General features: G+C 48.4%; 1 protein-coding gene across 3 annotated transcripts in view; it reads left to right on the top strand.

Annotated features, from left to right (window-relative positions):
- The window catches only part of LOC119963548 (probetacellulin-like), a 72,256-nt gene extending 61,051 nt beyond the window's left edge, over positions 1–11,205 (top strand). Inside the window, exons 4-6 of one of the 3 annotated variants that reach the window (XR_005460121.1) lie at positions 375–526; positions 8,953–9,082; positions 10,068–11,205. Coding sequence is in view for 2 of the 3 variants with exons in the window: in XM_038792845.1 (XP_038648773.1) it covers positions 375–521; positions 8,953–9,082 (277 nt within the window). In the remaining variant the exon portion in view is untranslated. The remainder of the gene's footprint in view (positions 1–374; positions 527–8,952; positions 9,083–10,067) is intronic. The other 2 variants (XM_038792846.1, XM_038792845.1) reach the window with 2 other exon arrangements.
- The last annotated feature ends 15,465 nt before the right edge of the window (positions 11,206–26,670 follow it).

Raw genomic sequence — 26,670 nt, 5'->3', positions numbered from 1 at the left:
AAGGGGGGGGGGGGGGAAGTACAGAGCTAAGGGACGAGAGTGGCAGAGTACGGTTATTTGTTTGTAGCACGGATTATCGGCATCAAAAATCAACTTGTCACCAATTAGGAAATTACGATTAAAGCTACCCCTCTGGATGCCAAAGGCTGCAGCTCCTGAGAATCTGAATTATTGAAGATGATGTTCAGGTCACATGGGAAGACATGACTGGAGGATTTTGCTGCATTGTTTTGTAACTGTGGGTGTGACACTGAAGTTCTGAGATTGGAAAAGCTGTTCTTTTGATTGTCTATTGTTATTGAGCCCATTCACCTCTTTCAATCAAAATATTCAATAACTGAATTAATTTGATTATTTGCTCTTGTTTTTAACAGATGTAAATTTGGTTTTGTGGGATCCCGGTGCCAATTGGTGGACATGTTTTATCTCACTGGAAAGCAGGACAAGTTCATCATCGTTGGCCTGATTCTGACAATGTTGGTGCTCATCGCTCTGATAATAATCATCTGTATTTGTGCGCAGTTAGGTATACTTTAATCCATTTCTGTTGTGCCTGAAGGAATTACAGAATAGTTGTGAATGTATTAAAAGGCAAAAGCGAAGTACTGTGAATCCAAAATAAAAAAAACAAAAAAATGCTCAGCAGGTCAGGCAGAGCCTTGGAAGAGAAACCCAAGTTCAGGCCGAGATGACCTGTAGAAACATAGAAAATAGAAGCAGAAGGAGGCCATTCGGCCCTTCGAGTCTGCTCTCCCATTCATTATGATCATGGCTGATCATCCAGTTCAATACCTTGATCCTGCCTCCCCATATCCCTCGGTCCCTTTAGCCCCAAGAGCTGTATCAAATTCCTTCTTGAAATCACACAATGTTTTGGCCTCAACTACTTTCTGTGGCAGCGAATTCCACAGATTCCCCGCTCTCTGGGTGAAGAGATTTCTCCTCACCTCAGTCCTAAAAGGTTTACCCCTTATCCTCAAACTATCACCAGGACTGTGAACTTTGTGATGCTGTGATGCGACACAGACGGAGGTGATTTGGCCCTGTGTCTGTATTGTTCTTCAGAAGCACAATTGCACAAACGTATAAAGTAGGGGCGGGAATAGACCATACATATCCTTGAACCTGCTTCACCATTCTGTATGATCCTGGCTGACATCAACTCCACTTCCTCGTCCCATCCCCATAACTCTTGATTCCCTTTGAATCCAAAAATCTATCGATCTCAGCCTTGGATATCCTCAGCTGGTTGCCAGTGGGCTGGACAGCTGGTTTGTGATGCAGAGCGAGGCTGGCTACGTGGGTTCAATTCCCGTAACGGCTGAGGTTGCTCATGGAGGCCCCGCCTCCTGAACCTTGTTCTCGCCTCAGGTGTGTTGATCCTCAGGTTAAATCGCCACCAGTCAGCTCTCCCCCTCAAAGGGAAAGCAGCCTATGGTCATCTGGGACTGTGGCAACTTTACTCAACAACTCAGCATCTGGAGCTCTCTGGATTAGAGAATTCCTAAGATTCACAACACTTTATTGAGCGAGGAAATTTCTCCTCATCTCTGGCCTAAATGGTTGACTCCATTTCTAGAAACCCCTGGCAGGGGAAAAATCCTTTAAGTATCTACCCTGTCAAACCATCTCAGAATCTTGGATTTTTCTAAACTCCAAAAGGATATAGGTCCATCCAATTCATTCCCTCCTCGTAAGACAGATCTCCCATTTCGGGAATAAATCTCGGGCTTCTCCACCTACTCCCTCAAATTGTCCTGCAAATGTTCCCTCTTCTAGTATTCATCCATGGCATGGTGGGCCGAATGGACTCCTGTGCTCTTCGATTCCACTTATGATGCTCCAGAGCTGTCATTTAAGTCATTCAATTTGGAAGCTGATTGTGTGGTTGAGGTTGCTGTGGTCAAACACTGTGCCAAGCTTGTTACTGAGTCATCGTTTAGAAAGTACTTTGCAATTATTCGAGGTGAATTGTGTCTGATGCAGTGCAGGTGCTGCTGCTGGGTGTAACTGTTGTTTGTGAAAACATCCGTTACCAGAGAGATTACTAGTGAAGAGTCGGTCCCGATTACCATGTAAATGCTGATGGAGTTTATTTTTAATGATTCTTTTTCTTTATATTCATATATGGGATGTGTTTGTCAGTGGCTAGGCCAGCATTTATTGCCCATCCCTAATTGCCCTTGAGAAGGTGGTGGTGAGATACCTTCTTCAACCGCTGCAGTCCATGTGGTGTAGGTACACCCACAGTGCTGTTGGGGAGGGAGTTCCAGGATTCCATTCTTGATGTCTTCCTTCGATGTATAGCTGTTTTAGCTCGGCTGCTTGTCTCATCTTTCCCATGACCGAGCTGTGAGAGCTGAATATGCTTCTCTCCTCTCTCTAAGTTCTGATTCTCCTTCTGCTTCTGCTCTGCTCCCTGGGTTTATATTCTCTTTCTAACAATTATTACGTTTTTATTACCTTATTGTCAATTAACTTAATTTACTTTGATTGTTAAAAAGTATCTTTGATCTAAACATTCTAATACAACTAATTATTCCTTTTGGGCATAACCTCACCTCTCAGATCTGATTACATTGTCCTTTGTGATATTCAAAGATGCTTTGGTTTCAAGAGGTGTTACTTTTAATTTCTGTCATTTCAATAGTTTTATTTTCCAATTGTCCCCAGCTCATAACTTTGCCTTTGATTTTGACTTTAAATTATGTTTCTCGTAGACAGGTTGTCTCCAATTTTATTTAATTTACTTGATGTTAGTAGAATTTCGCACTTAGAATTGACACCAAATTCAACTGAACCTAATCCTTTCCTTTTCCAGATGCTTCCTAAGATAGTTACTTTCAATGAAGGTGTTTTTAGCTTAATACCAGAATCCTGTGTGTTTGCTAAGCCTGCTTGTGAGAAGGAATTAGCATTTTATAATCCTGCTCTTTGCAGCTGCTGTTAACCCTTTGTGGGATCTTTCCCTGTATCCTCTCGTGTTTCTCTTCGACCAGATATTGCCAGACTTCCATGTTTCAAATGACACATTTTTCTGTATTTTCAACAACACTGTTATTTTTTCAGGGCAAACACTATTACTGGGGAATGTGCCAGGAGGTTATTCTTTTAACTGCCTCTGGGGTCCCCACATTCAGTGTCATAAAGAGCCTTGCCTACCCTGCAGTCCCAGGCTGCCAAGACGTTTGAGGAATAGGTGGCACTCGAGGCAAACCACTATGACCCCCAAGCCGTCGGTCATTGTCAAAAGATACCATTTTAATACGGCCAAGAGAACCCAGGGGAGTCTGTAACTGAGTTTCTAGTGGTGTGCCTCAGGGGTCTGTGCTGGGACCACAACTTTGTACAATATACATTAATGATCTGGAAGAAGGTACTGAAGGCACTGTTGCTAAGTTTGCAGATGATACAGAGATCTGTAGAGAGACAGGCAGTATTGAGGAAGCGGGGGGGAGGAAGAGCGGGGGGGGGGGGGGGGGGGGGGGGGGGGGGGCGCTGCAGAAGGGTTTGGACAGACTGGCCGAGTGGGCAATGAAGTGGCAAATGAAATACAATGTGGAAAAGTGTGAGGTTATGCACTTTGGAAGGAAGAATCTAGCATAGGCTATTTTCTAAATGGGGAAATGCTTAGGAAATCAGAAGCACAAAGGGACTTGGGAGTCATTGTTCACGATTATCTTAAGGTTAACGTGCAGGTTCAGTTGGCAGTGAGGAATGCAAATGCAATGTTAGCATTCATGTCAAGAGGGCTACAATACAAGAGCTGGGATGTACTTCTGAGGCTGTATAAGGCTCTGGTCAGGCCCCATTTGGAGTATTGTGAGCAGTTTTGGACCCTGTATCTAAGGAAGGATGTGCTGGCCTTGGAAAGGGTCCAAAGGAGGTGCACAAGAATGATCCCTGGAATAAAGAACTTGTCGGATCAGGAACGGTTGAGGACTCTGGGTCTGTACTCGTTGGAGTTTAGAAGGATGAGAGGGGATCTTATTGAAACTTACAGGATACTGCGAGGCCTGGATAGAGTGGACATGGAGAGGATGTTTCCACTTGTAGGATAAACTAGAACCAGAGGACACCATCTCAGACGAAAGGGACGATCCTTTAAAACTGAGATGAGGAGGAATTTCTTCAGCCAGAGGGTGGTAAATCTGTGGAACTCTTTGCCACAGAAGGCTGTGGAGGACAAATCACTGAGTGTCTTTAAGACAGAGATAGATAGGTTCTTGATTAATAAGGGGATCAGGGGTTTTGGGGAGAAGGCAGGAGAATGGGGATGAGAAAATATCAGCCATGATTGAATGGTGGAGCAGACTCGATGGGCCGAGTGGCCTAATTCTGCTCCTATGTCTTATGGTCCTATGGTCTTATGATTACTTAAACTGGCAGAACACTGCGAGTACAGGCCATCCCTGCCCAAGATGCCCCAAGACCACCTTGTGTGTGGTGTTGACATGGCGACCCAGCTCTGTTTGGACTCGCAGTGGATTTTCAGGGTTGGCACTGGGGGAATTGTACAAGTCCTGGGGAAGTACCTGGAAGTTTCCAGGAGGACCTGGGTAAAATCAAAGCTGCCATGTCCAACGTACACTTGGACATCTGAGGCCCAACTGAAGTACTTCAGGGAATGCCCAGTTCCTTGCACCTTGCTGACAAAGGGAGAGGATTAACTCACCACTTGGGAAGCCTTGGAGTCATCCAGCTGGTACAATTTGCAGATTGGGCAACACCTGTAGTCCCAGTACTGAAACCAGACCAAACCATCTGCCTGTGTGGGGATTACAAGCTAACAGTGAGAAAAGCCTCTTGTTTGGACAGATACCCGATGCTGCAAATAGTGGACCTCTATGCAAATCTGGCTGGCAGACAAAATTCTATATGAGCCATTGGAGCTACATGTGGATTCCAGAAAATACGTGACCATTAATACCCATAGAGGCCTCTATGAATATACAAAGTTCCCATTCGGAGTGTCATCGGCTTGAACTGTTTTCCAGGGAGTCATGGAGAACATCCATTCAGGACTACCGTGAGTGGCGGTCTATTTGGACAATGTCCTGGACACCGAAGCCAATAAAAACAAAGAGGTCGAAACACAAGACCCTGCTCTCACGCCCACGTGTCTGTCCTTGGCCTGCTGCAATGTTCCAGTGAAGCTCAACACATACTGGAGGAACAACATCTCACCTTCCAGTTTGGCATGTTACAGCCTTCCGGTCTCAACATTGAATTCAACAACTTCAGATGATTAGCATATATATATTATATATAGTGTGGATGAAGGAATTGACACACAGTTATTTTTGGTGGTCAGGATTAGATGCTCAAATTGAAGAGAAAATAGGGCAATGTCAATCTTGTGCAAAATTGAAGAACATTCCATCATTGCAATCATTGTATCTGTGGGAGCGGCCGCACGGCAGAGAATAATAATCTGTATTATTGTCACAAGTAGGCATATGTTAACACTGCAATGAAGTTACTGTGAAAATCCCCTCGTCGCCACACTCGGCGCCTGTTCGGGTACACAGAGGGAAAATTCAGACTTTCCAATTCACCTAACAAGCACATCTTTCGGGACTTGCGAGAGGTAAACTGGAGCATCCGATTATGTACATATCAAATACATATCAGCCATGCTGGTCCACTGGAGGGACACAAGTTCTTGTGATTGTGGACACGCATTCGAAATGGCTGGAAATCATGATAATGAAGCCCATGATGACTGATCAGACCATTGAGACACTAGACAAAATATTTGTAAGATTTGGGTCACCGGAGCAGATTGTTAATGATAATGGTAGTCCGTTTACTTTGAAGGAGTTTGAGGACAACTTGAATGGGAACAGTATACACTATATCAAGTCAGCTCCATATTATCCAGCAACGAATGGATTGGCTGAAGGTTTTGTGCAATTATTAAAGCATTCTATCAAAGCATCGAAGGACCAAGGGACATAGGTAAGAAGAGTAAGCAAATTCCTAATGTCTTACCGGAACACTGTACGTCCTACCATGCAGAGTTCACCAGCAATGCTGTTGTTCAAAGGGAAACAATGAACACAGTTTGATTCCACCTGATACTTCAAAGATTGTGAAACAACAACAACAACAAGCACGGGTTGCTCGGAGAGAACAAAACTCCAAACATTGAGTATTCAACTGGGGAGAGAGAGTGCTAGCTAGGAGCTACACCACCAAATGAGAAATGGGTACCTACGACATCACGCTGATCAGCTATAAGCGTGCAGAAACTTCTCAAGAGGTTTTTCCCTTGGAAAATCTCGAGAGCAATACTTCGGAATGGAGACCAGACATGATGACAAGTTCAGATTGCGCTTTTGAGGACTTTTCAGTACCTATAGTGACAGAAACTGGAGTAACCACCCAGGAAGGAATAAGGACATTTTCATCGTATCATGACATCAGCAGAGTGTTTGTGTAGACTTGGAGCAAATTATCATCTTGATTGTATTGAGCAACGCCCTGAATAAATCTCACATCATGTTATATAAGAATACTGAGTGTGGACACCTCCATATCTTTCCTCCAAGTCCTACCACCCAAACTCAAATATATTAATCAGCTGAGCATCCACAACCACCTAGGATAGAGAATTCTAAAGATTGACTGCCTAGCACAGGGCTAAATCGCTGGCTTTGAGAGCAGACCAAGGCAGGCCAGCAGCACGGTTCAATTCCTGTACCAGCCTCCCCGAACAGGCGCCGGAATGTGGCGACTAGGGGCTATTCACAGTAACTTCATTTGAAGCCAATTTGTGACAAGTGATTTCTTCTTCTTTCCTCCTCTTTCTCCTCCTCCTCTTTTTCCTTCTCCTCCTCCCCCACTTCCTCCTCCTCTTTCTCCTTCTTCTCCTTCTCCTTCTCCTTCTCCTCCTCCTACTCCTCCTCCTCCTACTCTTTCTCCATCTCCTTCTCCTCCTCCTCCTTTTTCCTCATCCTCCTCCGCTTTCTCCTTCTCCTCCTCCTCCTCCTCCTCTTCTTTCTCCTTCTCTTTCTCCTCCTCCTCCTCTTTCTCCTTCTCCTCCTCTTTCTCCTTCTCCTCCTCTTTCTCCTTCTCCTCCTCTTTCTCCTTCTCTTTCTCTTCCTTCTCCTTCTCCTCTTTCTCCTTCTCTTTCTCCTTCTCCTCTTTCTCCTCCTCCGCCTCCGTCTCTGCCTCTTTCTCCTCCTCCTCTTTCTCCTTGTCCTCCTCTTTCTCCTCCATCTCCTTATCCTCCTCTTTCTTCTTATCCGTTTTCTCCTCCTCCTCCTCCTCTTTCTCCTTCTCCTCCTCTTTCTCCTTCTCCTCTTTCTCCTTCTCCTCCTCTTTCTCCTTCTCCTCCTCTTTCTCCTTCTCCTCCTCTTTCTCCTTCTCCTCCTCTTTCTCCTTCTCCTCCTCTTTCTCCTTCTCCTCCTCCTCCTCCTCCTCTTTCTACTTCTTCTCCTTCTCTTCTTTCTCCTTCTCCTCCTCCTCCTCTTCTTTCTCCTCCTCCTCCTCCTCTTTCTCTCCTCTTTCTCCTCCTCCTCCTCTTTCTCCTTCTCCTCCTCTTTCTGACTCTCCTCCTCTTTCTCCTTCTCCTCCTCTTTCTCCTTCTCCTCCTCTTTCTCCTCCTCCTCCTCTTTCTCCTCCTCCTCCTCTTTCTCCTTCTCCTCCTCTTTCTCCTTCTCCTCCTCTTCCTTCTTCTCCTTCTCCTCCTCCTCCTTTTTCTCTTTCTCCTCCTCCTCCTCCTCCTTCTCCTCCTCTTTCTCCTTCTCCTCCTCTTTCTCCTCCTCCTCTTTCTCCTCCTCCTCTTTCTCCTCCTCCTCTTTCTCCTTCTCCGCCTCTGCCTCTACATCCTCCTCCTCCTCTTTCTCCTTGTCCTCCTCTTTCTCCTTCTCCTCTTTCTCCTCCATCTCTTTCTCCTCCTCCATCTCCTTCTCCTCCTCCTCCTTCTTCTCCTTCTCCTCCTCCTTCTTCTCCTTCTCCTCCTCCTCCTCTTTCTCTTTCTCCTCCTCTTTCTCCTCCTCCTCCTCCTCTTTCTCCTCCTCTTTCTCCTTCTCCTCCTCTTTCTCCTCCTCCTCTTTCTCCTCCTCCTCCTCTTTCTCCTTCTCCGCCTCTGCCTCTGCATCCTCCTCCTCCTCCTCTTTCTCCTTGTCCTCCTTTTTTTCCTTCTCCTCTTTCTCCTCCATCTCCTTCTCCTCCTCTTTCTCCTCCTCCTCCTTCGTCTCCTTCTCCTCTTCCTCTTTCTCCTCCTCCTCCTTCTTCTCCTCCTCCTCCTCTTTCTCCTCCTCTTTCTCTTTCTCCTCCTCTTCCTCTTCTTTCTCCTTCTTCTCCTCCTCCTCCTCTTTCACCTTCTCCTCCTTCTCCTCCTTCTCTTTCTCCTCCTCCTCCTCCTCCTCCTCCTTCTCTTTCTCTCCTCCTTCTCCTCCTCCTCCTCCTCTTTCTCCTCCTCCTCCTCTTTCTCCTCCTCCTCCTCTTTCTCCTCCTCCTCCTCTTTCTCCTCCTCCCCCTCTTTCTCCTCCTCCTCCTCCTCCTCCTCTTTCTCCTTCTCCTCCTCTTCCTCCTCTTTCTCCTTCTCCTCCTCCTCCTCTTCTTTCTCCTTTTCCTCCTCCTCTTCTTTTTCTTTCCCCTCCTCCTCCTTTTCTTTTTCCTCTTTCTCTTTCTCCTCTTTCACTTTCTCTTTTTTCTCTTTCTCTTTCTCCTTTTCCTCTTCTTTCTCCTCCTCCTCCTCCTCCTTATCCAGTCCTAAATGGGCAACTCCTTATCTTGAGGTAATGACACCCAGTTGTGCTTGTACTTCAATCCATCTGTAATAGCGACCATACCATTTGCCTTCCTAATTAAAATCTCTTCAAATGTTTATGTAGAAATGAAAGATTTACGATTAAAGAAGATTTGACATGAGATCTGATGAGTTACAGCGAGAAATATTTTTTTGTAACATCTCTTTCTCCGAATTTTGTTTACCCAAAGTCGATTTTGCAGGAAGCACAAAGCACGAAGGAAGCAAGGTGAAGAAGTTGAAGCCTTGAGCTCAAAGCCACTGGGAGGGAAAGATCTACGAGGTGAAGACGAAGACACGCCAATGACCACTCTAGCTTGAGTGAGTACCAATTTATTGGCCCGTGCAATTGGCCCATTTCTGCATGGGTTCAATGTTTTATTTTCCAGTGACCAATTTTATTACAGAAACAAGGTGCATGGCCGAAACTACTGAAGCACATTGGATTGAAATGGTGTAATTATGTTGTAGTAATGATCAAGGCAGATGATAAGCAAACTGGATAAAAGCAGCAAATGTGGTAGTACTGGTCAGAGTTATCAAGATTATCGAGAATTCCTCCGTTAATCCCCAGTCTGTGTGGAGTTTATACCTTTCACCCAGAGCAATGCTGGTCTCCTCTTTTCATCTTTGCCCGGTAACATTCTTCATTATTCAAGGATTGCCAATTTGTGGCAGAAGGTTGTGATGGAGGGTGGGACGAAGCTCGTGCGGAGCATTAACACCAACCTGTTTCTGTGCTGCAAATTCTTTTCTTTAATAAATGTAGAGTACCCAATTCTCTCTTTTCCCCAATTACGGGACAATTTAGCGTGGCCAATCCACCTACCCTGGTTGTGGGGGTGAGACCCAGGCAGGCACAGGGAGAATGTGCAAACTCCACACGGACAGTGACCCGGGGTCAGGATCGAACCTGGGACTGCAGCGCTGGGAGGTAGCAGTGCTAACCACTGCGCCGCAATTCCGCCCACGTGCTGCACATTCTACAACTCATAAAGTGTAATGACACTGAGGTACGAGAAGCTGACTGGCTGGGGTTCCGTCTCCCAGTTCTTGCTGCACTGGTGACGCGTGATGGCTGTAAGGGGTGGAGACAGGAGACAAATTGGTTAGTGTGCCGTTCCTGGCCGAACGAGCTGTTTAATCTCACATCAGAGACCCAGGTTCTTGGGTGGGGTAAGGCTTCACACCCTCGGGAGGGAAGATTGAAATCAACAGGGGAAAAAAATGATCTTGATTTCTCTGCAAAGCTTCGTCGCTGTTATAAAAAAAATGAATTTTCTTTTTTTTTATTCCCTTGTTGCAGGATCTTTCTAGGTGGGATGCATCTGCTGGCAGGATGGTCCTTCAGGAATGTGCAAAGACCAGCAGTTTTCTGTCATCAAAACCAATTTGAACATTCTCAGCAGTAGATTCAAATCGGAAAGGATGTGAATTAGATTTGGGGGGGGAAGAAAAAGACAGAACAAGTTACTAACCGTAAACTAAACTAACAATTACCCGCAACTTGTATTATCCCTGTACTCGTCCTTCTTTGTGTTTCGAAATGGTGCTGCCGAGATTATAGGCTTCATAGTCCAAAGATGTGCAGGTTGGGTGGATTGGCCATGATAAATTGCCCTTAGTGTCCAAATGATTAACCTAGGACAAAAGTTCGGCACAACATCGTGGGCCGAAGGGCCTGTTCTGTGCTGTTTTCCTCTATTTCTATCTCTATTTCTATATCACAAATTGGGGGAAAAAAAGGTGTAAATGCAGAGGCTGGAGACTAAAAGGGAAAGACTGAAAGGTTAGTTCACAATTTTAGACTAGACCACAATCGGACCAAGAAGCCTTTTCCATACAATACGTCGTCCATTATTACCTGGCAGAAATCGCACTGAACAAAAGCAAAACACAGGTTATTTAAAAAAGTCGGGGACAATTGAGGAGGCTGAAAAAGTTCTCTGCTAATTTTAGCTAAGACAGGAGACCATTTTTTAAAAAGAACAATAATGTGACCATGACTAGTCTCTGTTTTTGCTTCATTTAAGAGAGAGGGGAAACGGGGCCGTCTAACCCAGGGTGAGAATTGTGACTTTAAGCAAACTTATTTCGACGGCACACACGATTAATGTGAATGTACACGGAGGGGATAACCGCTCCGCAAAAACATGTGTATCTTAAAAAGAACCACTTTTTTTTTTTGCCAAAGAAAAGTGTTGTGATCTATTTATGAATGTAGCTAAATGTGTTACAGAGGAATGAAGATATACCTGACAATAAGTTGGCTGGTTCACTTCCATTGCTTGTCAATGCATCTACAATCTGTGAAGTACCAACAGATTATGAGAGTATTAAAGCGGTTTCACTTTTTCCTTTTACTGCCTCTGAAATATAAACGGATGTATTTTTGGGGGGATGTTGCATCCAATTGTTATCTAATAAATGCACTTCATAATTGATCTAAATGTCTTTCAAATGTTTTCAGCTCCCTATTTAGCTGCCCATACACGTACAGTGATCAGGAAATATAAAATGCTCGGAGCATTCAGCAGGTCTGGCAGCAGCTATGGAGAGAGAAACAAGGAGTTAATGTCTCAACATAATAACCTTTGATCAGAATACTGTCAACGAAGGGCTAGCTTGATCGATCGAGACTGTGTCTGTCTTTCAAGATATGGGGTGGAATTTTCCAAATACAATCTCAGCGTGCCAGGTTCTGACTGAAAACCAGCCTGTTTCTCTCCGGAAACGCAGCCACATTTGCTGACATTCTGTCAAAAAGGAAAGTTGGGGTGTGCAGTTAGCACCACCGCCATGGTAGGGTGGGGCCTGATGGAGGTAGCAAAGGCCGGCTTCACAGGGGACACCATCTTTAAATGGCGCCTCGATCAGCAAAAAAAACCAAACACCATCCCAGCCCCCATGGCAATGGAAGACCCCCCCCCCCTTCAAGAATCTTTGTGGCATTTCCCCCTCCCCCCAACCCACGGAGGTACTGGGGAGTACTCTTCCCCGTCTCCCCTCCCCCCACACTGTTGTCAGTGTGCACCCCTCTCCCCACCCACACTTAGCAGAAGGAAAACCCCCCCTCCCGCCAATGGAGGAGCGTTACCCCCTTGCATTGCACCTAACACTGCCAGGGGGCGCCACCAGAGTACCGGGGGAGCAATGCCAGCACCAGCTGTCAAACATTTGGGCCTCCAGGCACCTCCGCACTGCTGGCATGGTCATTGCGACTGGGGGTAATTTTTTGAAAACTAGCGGTGATTTGTGGCAGTGTAATGTCACGTGGCTGGAGGTTGGGTGGGGGGTGGAGCATTCCACGCAGCCAGGAATCTGGGCGTGAACTGATCACTGAAGGGGGGGGGGGGGGGAACGCGGGGAAGTTCAGGTTCTGAAAACATGCTGGCGCAGACCCCATCATGGCCCTGTCACAGGGTTGCAGCCAGAACAGAATCTTCACCCACGGAGAATGGGCCTGCTAAATCCCGCGCACAAACAAACATGCTAAATTGGTGGCACAGTGGTTAGCACTGCTGCCTCACAGCAGCCGGGACCCTGCCAGTGCGGAGTTTGCATTTTCTCCCCGTGTGTGCGTGGGTTTCCTCCGGGTGCTCCGGTTTCCTCCCACAGCCCTAAGATGTGCGGGTTAGGTGGATTGCCCAGGATAAATTGTCCCTCAGTGTACAAAATATTAGCAGATTAGGTGGGGATATTGGGTTGTGGGGACAGGGTGGGGGTGTGGGCCTCGGTGGGGAGATCTCTCAGGGGGTCAGTGCTGACTCGATGGGCCAAATGGCCTCCTTCTGCACTGTAGGGATTCTATGAATTTCTCCTTTGCGTTCAAAAGACTAGGTGGAGTTACAGGGATTGGTTTGGGGGGAATAAGCACCTCGTTGCTGTTGCGGACGGTCGGTACACACTCGATGGGCTGAATGGCCCCCTTCTGCACTGAAGTGATTCTAGATTCTCACAGGGCCAGAAGTAGACCATCGGCCCTTTGAGCCTGTTCCACTATTCAATAAGATAATGGCTGATCTGTTTCGTATCTCATAGTTTCAACAACCCCAATAACCTTTGCTTCCCTTGATAAACAAGAATCTACCATTTTAAAAAAATATTGTTACTGAGATTTTAACGATTTTTTTTGTGCAAAGTTTGCAAGACAAAAACCATACATTAACGCATAATAACAGGAATAAATCCCACCCCCTCCCCTCACACCAATATCAACCAGGTGGAGAAAGTCCGCCAGGTCTGCCAGCCAATCTGCAGCTGGGGGGTGGGGTGCTGCCGATCGCCAGCGAGCAGGATTCTCTGGCGGGCGATTTGGGAAGCAAAGGAAAGGATGTTTGCCCCCCTCCCCATGAATAGTTCTGGCTGCTCTGATACTCTGAAGACTGCCACTTGGCCCCACCTTCACCCCCACCACCTTGGGCATTGCTTCAAAAAAGGCTGTCCAGCTTGGGACATGCACAAAACATGTAGGTGTGGTTGGCCGGGCCTCCCTGGCACCGTTCACATTTGTCCTCCACCTCCGAGTAGAACCTGCTCACTCGGGTTCTGCTTAGGTGCGCTTTGTGCACCACTTTGAGCTGCATTAGGTTTAACCTTTCGCTCCAGAGTCCCCACACTCTTTCTCCTCCCATTTTTCCCATAACTCGTCCAGCGGGGAGCGTGCCCTCTCTAACAGTCACCCATACGGGAAACTGCATTCCCCTCATCTAAGTCACCCGGGGTGTCCAACCTTTCCTCTAACATTTGAGTGTCTCAGTGTCCATGGGTAAGATGTCGTCTCCTTGCGGAGGATGTTTACAAGAATCAACCTGAGCCAACTTTGTCCAAAACAGTTCCCGCTAGTTCCAGACTAACCCACAAGAGGAACCATCCTTTCCACTTTCAACTTGTCCAGACCATTCAGGATCCTTTTATATTTCAATCAAGACTTGAATAACGACGAGTCAGAATACAGGAGGGAGATAGAGAACCTAGTGGAGTGGTACAGCGACAACAATCTCTCCCTCAACATCAGCAAAACTAAAGAGCTGGGGCGGAATTCTCCGACCACCCACATGGTCGGAGAATCGCCCGGGGCCGGCGTAAATCCCACCCCCGCCGCGGCCGGAATTCTCCGCCACCCAGGAATCAGCGGGAGCGGAAATCACGTCCCACCGATCGGCGTGCCCCCCCGCGGCGATTCTCCGGCCCGCGATGGGCCGAAGTCCCGCCTCTGAAAGGCCAATCTGCCGACGTGGTTTAGACCACCTCTGGTGCTGGCGGGATTGGTGGTGTAAGCGGGCCCCCGGGGTCCTGGGGGGGGCGAGGGGCGATCGAACCCCGGGGGGTGCCCCCACGGTGGCCTGGCCCACGATCGGGCCGCCGCCACGGCCTCCATGGAGAATTCCGCACCTTTGGGGAGGCCCGACGCCGGAGTGGTTGGTGCCACTCCGCTACGCCGGGACCCCCTGCTCTGCAGGGTAGGGGAGAATCCCAGACCTGGTCAATGACTTCAGGAAGCAAAGTACTGTACACACCCCCGTCAGCATCAAAGGGGCCGAGGTGGAGATGGTTAGCAGTTTCAAATTCCTAGGGGTACACATCTCCAAAAATCTGTCCTGGTCCACCCATGTTGACGCTACCACCAAGAAAGCAGAACAGCGCCTATACTTCCTCAGGAAACGAAGGAAATTTGGCATGTCCACATTAACTTTTACCAACTTTTACAGATGCACCATAGAAAGCATCCTATCTGGCTGCATCACAGCCTGGTATGGCAACTGCTTGGCCCAGAACCTCAAGGAACTGCAAAGAGTCGTGAACACCATCCAGTCCATCACACAAACCTGCCTCCCATCCATTGACTCCATCTACACCTCCCGCTGCTGGGGGAAAGCGGGCAGCATAATCAAAGACCCCTCCCACCCGGCTTACTCACTCTTCCAACTTCTTCCATCGGGCAGGAGATATAAAAGTCTGAGAACACGCACAAACAGACTCAAAAACAGCTTCTTCCCCACTGTCACCAGACTCCTAAATGATGCTCTTATGGACTGACCTCATTAACACTACACCCTGTATGCTTCATCCGATGCCAATGCTTATGTAGTTACATTTTGTGTACCTTGTGTTGCCCTATTATGTATTTTCTTTTATTCCCTTTTCTTCCCATGTACTGAATGATCTGTTGAGCTGCTTGCAGAAAAATACTTTTCACTGTCCCTCGGTACACGTGACAATAAACAAATCCAATCCAATCCAATCCAATCCAAAGTCAGCTCTTCAGTCTGCTAAACTCCAATTGAAACGAGTGTTCATGCGTTCAAGCGTTCTGACTCCCAAACGCACAAACACCAGTTAGCGCCACACACCTCTTCAGGAGCCTGCCTTGCACAGTTTGGGCTTGTCACCTGCTGCAGTATAACTCCAGTCTGTGGCTTTAAATTAGAAACACGAGTTGACCATTTGGGTCGTTGAGCCTGCTCGAACAGGTATACCATGAATAGTTGGCAGGATTCCCCCTTTGATCTCATTTCTCCTCTTGTTGGTTGAGACTTCAGGGAGTAATTGAAAGTACAGCACACGCCTAAATCTGAGACCAGGTGGTGTTGCCATGGTTAAAACAATCTAGGCCGTGACTAATGTTGGAGATATTTATCAGTTGCTGGCTAAGTTGCCAAACGGAATATTGGAACTATCTGGGCGTAAGGTACATACTTAACATGGAACATGCAGTTCAGAAGGAGGCCATTCGGCCCATTGAGGCTGCACCCATCCACATTAAGCCCTCACTTCCACCCTATCCCCGTAACCCAATAACCCCTCCTAACTTTTTTGGACACTAAGGGCAATTTAGCATGGCCAATCCACCTAACCTGCACGTCTTTGGACTGTGGGAGGAAACCGGAGCACCCGGAGGAAACCCACGCAGACACGGGGAGAACATGCAGACTCCGCACAGATAGTGACCCATGCCGGGAATCGAACCTGGGACCCTGGAGCTGTGAAGCAACAGTGCTAGCCACTTGTGCTACCGTGCTGCCCACATTTGAAAAGGAAAGATTTATCGGGTGATAGGGAACGGGCATGGTGACTAATTTTAAAGCTCTTTCAAAAATCTGCCACAGGTACTATGGTCCTAATCGTGGTCCCCTGTAGGATTCTGTATTAGATTGTTATCTCAGAGGATCTGACGCCGGGACCCAATCAATTGGGCTCTTAAGAATGCAAATTGGACTTTTAATTCCTGTTGCATTTTGCTATGTCTTGCAAGATGGTGATATTGTGTGGACTGTTAATTATGATGATCAGAGATACCTACTCGAGACACCTTTGCTAATAACCCGACTGTGAAAGCTTGTTGGTGAAGTGTTCACTCAGCGAGTTGCAGTGGAGGTCTATTTGCCCGAGGCTGTTACTGAATCTTCCAGGACACTGCCTCTAACTGGGGCCTAAATTAGCATGAACCAATTTAACACCAATCTGATCATTTCCCGTTAAATCGAGCATCTATGAATGGCAACCAATAATTCTTATTATCAACCCTGGCTGTCCAATGACTCGGCACGGCGGCACACTGGTTAGCACTGTTGCTTTGCAGCAGCAGGGTCCCAGGTTCGATTCCCGGCTTGGGTCACTGTCTGTGCGGAGTCTGCGCGTTCTCCCCGTGTCTGCGTGGGTTTCCTCCGGGTGCTCCGGTTTCCTCCCACAGTCCAAAGATGGGCAGGTTAGGTGGATTAGCCAAGCTAAATTGCCCTGTAGTGTCCAAACGTTAGATGGGGTTGCTGAATTACGGGGATAGGGTGGAGGTCTGGGTTTAGGTAGGGTGCTCTTTCAGCGGCTGGTGTAGACTCAATGGGCCGAATGGCCGCGTTCGGCACTGTAAATTCAATGAATCTAGACTCGCGTGGATTCAAGTAATACACAAAAAAAAGTCACTGACCGTAACATCCCAAAATTCTGAAGTAAAAACAAAAAATGCCTGGAAAACCCAGCATCTGTGCAGAGTAAGAGAGTTCATGTTTAATTTAACAAACTTCCAGCACTTTCTGTTTTTATCTTATATTTCCAGCATCTACAGTACTTTGCTTTTGTCCCCAGGATCTGGTTTGACATAATTACTCTCATCATGATGTCATCCGAATGAGTTGCTCCAGTGAAAGCTGAGTATAATACTCAAAGGATTACTCTAAATAACCTCAATTACTTCAATCCAATTTACAGGATGGATTCGCATGTGGGCTATTAAATTACTGGTGACAAATTCGGCTTGCTGCCAGCAGTAAAGAATACTAATGTGTCTGTGGCGAAATGATCTATTAATGAAATAGTATTTATAGCACACAAACAGGCCATTCGGCCCATCTGCTCTGTGCTGGTGTTTCTGCTCCAAACACATCTCTCACTCCCCCTCTCCATCTCACCCTATCACCATCTCCTTCTATTCCCCTCTCCCTCGTGTGTTTATCCAGCTTCCCCTTAAATGTCTCTCCACAATTTACCTCAACCACTTCCTGTGGGAGCGAGTCCCACATTCTCCCCCACTCCCTGTGGGAGCGAGTCCCACATTCTCCCCCACTCCCTGTGGGAGCGGGTCCCACATTCTCCCCACTCTCTGTGGGGGCGAGTCCCACATTCTCCCCACTCCCTGTGGGAGTGAGTCCCACATTCTCCCCACTCTCTGTGGGGGCGAGTCCCACATTCTCCCCACTCCCTGTGGGAGCGAGTTCCACATTCTCCCCACTCCCTGTGGGAGCGAGAGCCACATTCTCCCCACTCCCTGTGGGAGCGAGTTCCACATTGTCCCCATTCCCTGTGGGAGCGAGTTCCACATTCTCCCCACTCCCTAATGGAGTGAGTTCCACATTCTCCCCACTCCCTATGGGAGTGAGTTCCACATTCTCCCCACTCCCTATGGGAGTGAGTTCCACATTCTCCCCACTCTCTGTAGGAGCGAGTCCCACATTCTCCCCACTCTCTGTGGGGGCGAGTCCCACATTCTCCCCACTCCCTGTGGGAGCAAGTCCCACATTCTCCCCACTGTCGGTGGGGGCGAGTCCCACATTCTCCCCACTCCCTGTGGGAGCGAGTCCCACATTCTCCCCACTCCCTGTGGGAGCGAGTTCCACATTCTCCCCACTCCCTGTGGGAGCGAGAGCCACATTCTCCAACACTCCCTGCGGGAGCGAGTTCCACATTGTCCCCACTCCCTGTCGGAGCGAGTCCCACATTCTCCCCACTCCGTGCGGGAGCGAGTCCCACATTCTCCACACTCCCTGTGGGAGCGAGTCCCACATTCTCCCCACTCCCTGTGGGAGTGAGTCCCACATTCTCCCCACTCTCTGTGGGGGCGAGTCCCACATTCTCCCCACTCCCTTGGCGGGATTCTCCCCTACCCGGCGTGACGGAGGGTGCCGGCGTAGGGGAGTGGCGCCAACCACTCAGGGGTCGCGCCTCCTCCAAAGGTGGGGAATTCTCCCCACCTTTGGGGGCCAGCCCCGCGCCGGAGCAGTTTGCACCGGTAGACTGGCGCAAACACCCGGCGCAGTCGGAAGCGGGGCTGGCCGAAAGGCTTTCGGCGGTCAGCGCATGCGCCGGCAGTGACGTCAGCGGCAGCTGGCCGCTGACCTCACTGCCGGCGCATGCGCGATGCGGGGTTCTCCTCCGCGTCCGCCATGGCGGAGGCCGTGGCGGCGCGGAAGGAGAAAGAGTGCCCCCACGGCACTGCCCCGCGGAGTGAGCGGGGGGCCCCGATCGCGGGCCAGGCCTCCGTGGGGGCACCCCCCCGGGTCCGATCGCCCCCCGCCCCCCCCAGGACCCCGGGGGCCCGCTCGCGCCGCTGAGTCCGCCGTTTCCGAGGTGGTGTACACCTCGGCGGCGGGAGAAGGCCTCCCAGCGGCGGGACTTCGGCCCATCCGGGCCGGAGATTTAAGGTTAGTTGTTAAAAAAAGAAATCCCGCCGGCGCCAGCTGTTTTCACAGGCTGCCGGCGGGATTTGCACAACGCCGGTTTTTTACCGGCGGGAGAATTAGGAGACCTGCGGGAGCGGAAATCACGCCGCTTCCCGCCAATTCTCCGACCCTGCATGGGGTCGGAGAATCCCGCCCCCTGTGGGAGCGAGTTCCACATTCTCCCCACTCCCTGTGGGAGCGAGAGCCACATTCTCCCCACTCCCTGTGGGAGCGAGTTCCACATTGTCCCCATTCCCTGTGGGAGCGAGTTCCACATTCTCCCCACTCCCTAATGGAGTGAGTTCCACATTCTCCCCACTCCCTATGGGAGTGAGTTCCACATTCTCCCCACTCTCTGTGGGAGTGAGTTCCACATTCTCCCCACTCTCTGTGGGAGCGAGTCCCACATTCTCCCCACTCTCTGTGGGGGCGAGTCCCACATTCTCCCCACTCCCTGTGGGAGCAAGTCCCACATTCTCCCCACTCTCTGTGGGGGCGAGTCCCACATTCTCCCCACTCCCTGTGGGAGCGAGTTCCACATTCTCCCCACTCCCTGTGGGAGCGAGAGCCACATTCTCCAACACTCCCTGCGGGAGCGAGTTCCACATTGTCCCCACTCCCTGTCGGAGCGAGTCCCACATTCTCCCCACTTCCTGTGGGTGCGAGTCCCACATTCCCCCCACTCCCTCTGGGAGCAAGTTCCACATTCTCCCCACTCCCTATGGGAGTGAGTTCCACGTTCTCCCCACTCCCTATGGGAGCGAGTCCCACATTCTCCCCACTCCCTATGGGAGCGAGTCCCACATTCTCCCCACTCCCTATGGGAGCGAGTCCCACATTCTCCCCACTCCCCATGGGAGCGAGTCCCACATTCACCCGCACTCCCTGTGGGAGCGAGTCCCACATTCTCCCCACTCCCTGTGGGAGTGAGTCCCACATTCGCACCCCTCTCTGGGTGAAGAAGTTTCTCCTGAATTCTCCACTGGATTTAATAGTGACCGTCTGATATCGGTGATCCCAGGGTTTTCTCCAGTGAAATGGTTAAGCAATGCATTCCGCAGCATTGATTAACATATAGAGCAGAGAAACAGGCCGTTCTGCCCACCCAGTCCCTGCTGCTCCTGATGTTCCAAATGAGCCTCAACCCACTGGTCGGGATAATCCTCCACAAGTAATTTTGAAAAACAATTTAACTATGGATGTTAGAAAGCTGACATGGTGGGCGGGATTTTCCGTTTTGCAGCGGGGCGCCCCCCGCCCATAGCGGGATCCTCCGTTCCCTGTTCCCGCGGCCAGCCAATGGGATTTCCCATTGGGGGCCACCCCACGCTGTCAGGAAACGCGTGGGTGTGGCAACGCTGCCAGTGGGGCGGAGGATCCGACTAATGGAGAGTCCGGCAGGACGTTTCGAAAACTTCAAACATATTGACCTGCCCCCTTTCTCCCATCCCCCCCCCCTCCACCCGCAAAACCTTATCAGCCATGATTGAATGGCGGAGCAGACTCGATGGGCCGAGTGGCCTAATTCTGCTCCTATATCTTATGGTCTTATGAACTCAAGTAGGTCCTGAATTGTGGTGCCACTAGTTACATGGACTTTATAACGATTCTCTTTTCCAATTCTGGCTTCTCGGGAATGGCCGATTTTAATGACTCCAGCATTGGCAGACGTGCCTTCACCTAACTGGGCCTTAAACTCTGAAATCCCCTCCCCCAACCTTTCCTTGAAACCCACCTGGTTGACTGCTATTCCAGTCACCTGTCCTGACATCTACTTACGTGATTCAGTGTCAGATTTGATTTGATTATTGCTCCTGTGACCTCAGGATGCCCCAAAGGACCTTTGAGCCAATGAAGTACTTTCTAAAGTGTTTATCACTGTTGTCATGTAGGAAATACAGAAGCCAAGTTGTTCACAGTGAGTTTCCATAAACATTTAATTGAAGAAGATTATGAGAACCCTCCTCTTTTGTGCCTTTATCATCCATCCGAGAGCACAGGCAAGGGCCTTCGTTAAAAGGCTGTGGTGAGTGTGATTCACACTATATATAGTTGCCAATATCACTCCATGTATATATGTTCGTTATCTACCCGTTGTAAGATCAATGCTGTATATAGTTGCCAATATAACTCCGTGTATATATGTTCACTATCCACCATTGTAAGTGCAGTTGCACTATCCGACCACCAGGGGAGTCACTCTGGGAGTACGCGAGAGTTTGTACTGGGCTCCTCCCTTGGCTTCGCCCAGGACTCCTCCCCCTGGGACCGATGTATAAAGATCAGTGCCTTAGAGCCAGCCTGCAGTCTATCTGGAGTTCAACGATGAATAGGCTGGCTCTGTTTTTTTAAAATAAATTTAGATTACCCAATTATTTTTTCCAATTAAGGGGCAATTTAGCGTGGCCAAGTCACCTAACCTGCACATCTTTGGGTTGTGGGGGTGAAACCCACACAGACACGGGGAGAATGTGCAAACTCCACACGGACAGTGACCCAGGGCCGGGATTCGAACCTGGGTCCTCAGCGCCGTAGGCAGCAATGCTAACCACTGTGCCACCGTGCTGCCCGCTAGGCTGGCTCTGTTGTAAGTGTATTAAAGCCTCTGTTCAGATCCAACTACACGTGTTCGCTGAATTGATGGTGCCACCAAAGGCAATAGCTGTGACAGTGCAGACACTGACACTGGGAGCATCAGCCTGGGCTTCTTGCTAAAGTCCCTAAAGGGCGACTTGATCACGGTTATATATTTGTTGTTTCTGCAAAGAGGAAAAGAAGTAGAGGTGCCACGCTTTAGGTTTGTAAGGTTTATTGCGGGGTTTATTAAGACATGTTGCTTCTACAGAGCAAGGTGGTGAATTCCCCCAAAAACTCACGAAACGCTCTGCTGCCCTCACTGTGTATCACGTGACATTTCATCAGCCAATAGTGTTACTCGAATACATAACACCCCTCCCCCTTTGTCCCTTCAGTACCAATAACTTTTCTTTTAAACACGTCAACAACAGATCCAACACAATATTCATTACATTTCATCATCATGTCATTTATCCATATACACATCTGGAAGACAGTCTATTCCGTGTGCGTCTGTCTTGTTTAGGTAAGATTTGATCACGTTCAGGAACGTGGCTCTTTGAGATCATCAAAGTGTCTTCCTGTTCACTTATTGGGAAAAGGACTCTGTCTCTGTTGGTCCTGGTGATTCTGTGGTGAACAATTCAGTAATCTCTGCAGTAGTAGATCACAGTTCTCTCGTACCGCCGTCCATGCACTCCAATGTGAATATTTCTGGCGAAAACTCTACGTTCACTTTGTGAAGCTAATAACTGGTCAGCATGCCAATGCCAAACTGTTCATCGTCTACTTGACCTGTGTAATATATCAGGCTAACCTTGGCTAGAATGATTGATGGAGTCCATTTTGCACTCATGGTATAAATTCTAGCTAAAACACATTCTCCATGGCTAAAATCTCTTCTTTGGGTTATTTGACACAAAGCAAAGAGTATAATGGCTTCAGCCTCACTGCTAAATTAGGAATGAATTTGCCATAATAATTGAGCAAGCTATTGGAGGAGGTAGTGGAGGCAGGTACGATAGTGACGTTTAAGGGGCGTTCTGACAAATACATGAATAAGATGGCAATAGAGGGACATGGGCTCTGGAAGTGTAGGGGGTTTCAGTTCAGAAGGGCAGCATGGTCAGCACAGACTTGGACCACCATTTTCCAGATCCCAGCTCCCTGATTTGTGCCCCTTCAGCCTTCCCCCCCGTCCATTTATTCCCCGAAAGCAAGCAATCTCCAAGCCCACAAGCAAACTAGTTCTTCCTTTGCCTGGAGTTCCTGAGCAGTAGGTTGCAGATCTGACTGCCTTCTAGGCTCCCATTCCCGCAGCCCATTTACAGTGCTGCGTGCAGGATCGCCACAGCTTCTACCCTCTACAAACAGTAAATGCGCCTGAAATTTTGAATCTTTTGTTTCAAAGATATGCTCCAGTAACTCACAGCTGCGTCCCGATTAATCTTTGAAATACTTACTTCGCACTAGCGGCTGTTACAATCTATGGATTGACTCTCAAAGATATGAACAGTTTTTGATTACTTGCCACAAACGCGATGATACTCAGCCGAGTGTCGTCGATAGTTTTAGTCAGATCACCAAATCTTCATTGATAATTGTTTATAGCCTGAATCTCCATTGATGGATGTTTATGGCCTGAATTCTCGTCGCCAGTTCCCCCTTTTTTTAAAAACTATTTTTTTTCCAATTAAGGGGCAATTTAGCGTGGCCAATCCACCTACCCTGCACATCTTTGGGTTGTGGGGGTGAAACCCACGCAGACACAGGGAGAATGTGCAAACTCCACACGGACAGTGACCCAGAGCCGGGATTCGATCCCGGGTCCTTGGCGCCATGAGGCAGTTTCCCTTTCTGTTATATATTTGTTGTTGCCGCAAAGAGAAAATTAAGTAGAGTTTGCCACGCTTCAAGTTCATAAAAGCAGGATTTATTAAGAGATGTTGCTTCCGCAGGGTAAGGTGGTGAACTCCCCAAACGCCCGCAAGACACTCTGCTGGCATGACATTTCACCAGTCAACAGTGTTAACTTTGAATACATAACAAACCCACAACCTTCTGAGCCGAGAGAGCGACCCTCTGAGGTCCAGTTAATATGACGTTCCAACCTTGCTTGCAAATATGCTCTGATTCACTGAGATGTCCTAGTTTCTCCAACCATATATGAGCTGGTTTAGCTCACTGGGCTAAATCGCTGGCTTTTAAAGCAGACCAAGGCAGGCCAGCAGCACGGTTCGATTCCTGTGCCAGCCTCCCCGGACAGGCGCCGGAATGTGGCGACTAGGGGCTTTTCGCAGTAACTTCATTGAAGCCTACTCGTGACAATAAGTGATTTTCATTTCATATTGTAAACATTCTTTTTATAGGCGTCTGTCACGAAGGAAGAATGAATGGAATAAATTTCCTTGCCCTAGATGTCATGTGGTCAAGTTAATGGGTAATTGGCTCCAAAGTAAAGTATGCGTGCAACGGGCTTGCATGAACGTCGCTCATTAATCAGCCTGTTATAAAAAGCAGAACCTTTCTAAAGACAGTTGATGAGTGGAGAGGGAACAGTCCGGCAGCAGTGAGGGAGCGAACATTCCAGCAAGGAGAGGAAAATTTAATGGGGTTTCTCACTGTTTTGAAGCTACTCAGAGCATCTTGATTGAACTCCTGTCTAGTGGTTGCCAGAGTCACAGACTGTGGAGATAAATCGCTGCATTTTTAACGTTGAGTGACTTCACCTGGAAAAGGGGAAGAATTTTTAGATAATCAATTGGAAGTGGGGTTGAGAGCAGCGGTTCCGGCTGGATGAATTCCAGGAATTTCCATCACATGACCTCCTCCCGCCCACTGGAAATTCTTCGCCCTCCACGTCCATCCTCACACTGATGTTACCAGGACTTGATGGTCTGAGTTATAAGGAACATAGAACATAGAACAGTACAGCACAGAACAGGCCCTTCGGCCCTCGATGTTGTGCCGAGCAATGATCACCCTACTTAAACCCACTTAACCCGTATACCCGTAACCCAACAATCCCCCCATTAACCTTACACTACGGGCAATTTAGCATGGCCAATCCACCTAACCCGCACATCTTTGGACTGTGGGAGGAAACCGGAGCACCCGGAGGAAACCCACGCAGACACGGGGAGGACGTGCAGACTCCGCACAGACAGTGACCCAGCCGGGAATCGAACCTGGGACCCTGGAGCTGTGAAGCATTGATGCTAACCACCATGCTACCGTGAGGCCCCAAGGAGAGGCTGGATAGGCTGGGACTTTTTTCCCTGGAGCCGTAGGAGGCTTAGGGGTGAACTTATAGAGGTCTATAAAATAATGAGGGCATAGGTAAGGTAGATAGTCAACATCTTTTCCCAAAGGTAGAGGAGTCTAGAACTAGAGGGCAAAGGTTTAAGGTGAGAGGGGAGAGATACAGAAGAGACCAGGGGGGAAATTTCTTCACACAGAGGGTGGGGAGCATCTGGAATGAGCTGCCAGAGGCAGTGGTAGAGGAGGGTACAATTGTTTCGTTAAAAAAGCAGTTAGACAGTTACATGGGCAGGGTGGGTACAGAGGGATATGGGACAAATGCAGGTAAGTGAGACTAGCTTAGTGATAGACACTGGGCAGCATGGACCAGCTGGGCCGAAGGGCCTGTTTCCAGGCTGTAAACATCTATGATTCTAAGACCTGCCTTCCCATGGCCAACGGAAAGCAAAAAGATTCTTGAATACCTGATTCAATCGTCCATGACTCTTAGTCAAACAACCTTTTCTGACCCAATATTTTTACAATAAACAAACCGAATTGTTGAAAGGCAATGAGGTTGTTTTAAGTGATGATGTGGAGGTGCCGGCGTTGGACTGGGGTGAGCACAGTAAGCAGTCTTACAACACCAGGTTAAAGTCCAACAGGTTTGTTTCAAACACGAGCTTTCGGAGCACTGCTCCTTCCTCAGGTGCCCTGGATGATTTTACTCCCCGTGTTCTCCGAGTCCTGTGCTGGACAATATTCAACCACTCCAGGCCAGTTCTGGAGGGTTTGCAGCCCCTGGAGAAATCCATACTGTTTAATTCATTCACTCATTTCAAAACAATTCTTGGTCATATTTTTTTCATTCATAGGCTGTGAAGATCACCGGCAAAGGTTGCATTTATTTTGAAGGTGGTGGAGGGAAATCTGTACCAATCTTGTACCAATGTTACAGGTAAGGCTCAGGAAGAAGATTAACTGAAGGACTATGTACAGCCAATAGTTAAGTTAAAGAGCAGAGATACAAAAATAATAATCTCTGGGTTGTTACCAGAGCCATAAGCAAATGGTGAAGGTCGCTGCGGAAACATCTTCAGCTGCTCCATCAATGACCATCATGAGGTCAGAAATTGGGATGTTTGCTGATGACTGCACAATGTTCAGCACCATTCACGACTCCTCAGATGATACGGAAGCAGTCCATGTCTAAATGCAGCACGGTAACGGCAGGGTGGCATAGTGGTTAGCACTGCTGCCTCACAGGGCCAGGGTCCCAGGTTCGATTCCCAGCTTGGATCACGGTCTGTCCGGAGTCTGCACGTTCTCCCCGTGTCTGCGTGGGTTTCCTCCGGGTGCTCCAGTTTCCTCCCACAAATCCTGAAAGACGTGCTGTCAGGTGAATTGGACACTCTGAATTCTCCCTCAGTGTCCCCGAAATGTGGCAACTAGGGGATTTCACAGTAACTTCATTGTAGTGTTACTATAAGCCGACTTGTATAATAACAAAGATTATTATTATTAAGACCTGGACAATATCCAGACTTGGGCTGATAAATAGCAAGTAACATTTTTGAGTCGAGGGTTCACATGAGGGGAGATTTGGAAAGGTAAAAAGAACACAGGGTGCGGGTAATGAGAATTTTAAAACTGAGATGCAGAGGAATTTCTTCTCTCAGAGGGCCTTAGTATATGAAATTCCCCCCCCCCCCCCCTCCCGCCTCCCCCCGCTCGCCCCCCCTGAGAGCTGTGGAGGCTGAGCCATTGAGTATATTCATGGCTCTTAGACAGATGTTTGATTGACAATGGAATCAAGGGTTATGGGGGCAGGGCAGGGCCGGGAAGGGGCAAGCAGGAAAGTGGAGTTGAGACCACAATCAGATCAGCCGCGATCTTATTGAATCGGGGACCGCTCTCTCAGCTTTTCTATAAGAAAACCCATACAATCGAGTAATGATTATCTGAAGAGTAGCTAACGAAGGAAAATTTAGAAATGAGAAGACGTGTCCAGGTGGTCTGAGGTTAAGGGTACGAGAACAGAGGTCAGTAAAGGCAGACATAACTCCGTGAAAGGCTGAGATGTCAGAAAAGCATCTGGAATGATTTCCAGTTTTGTGAGGTTGTACCACAGACTGTGGAACCTGAATTGAAATATCTGTG

The sequence above is a fragment of the Scyliorhinus canicula genome, chromosome 3 (genome assembly GCF_902713615.1).
Source record: "Scyliorhinus canicula chromosome 3, sScyCan1.1, whole genome shotgun sequence".
Lineage (NCBI taxonomy): Eukaryota > Metazoa > Chordata > Chondrichthyes > Carcharhiniformes > Scyliorhinidae > Scyliorhinus > Scyliorhinus canicula.
This window is presented reverse-complemented; position numbering and strand designations above follow the sequence as displayed.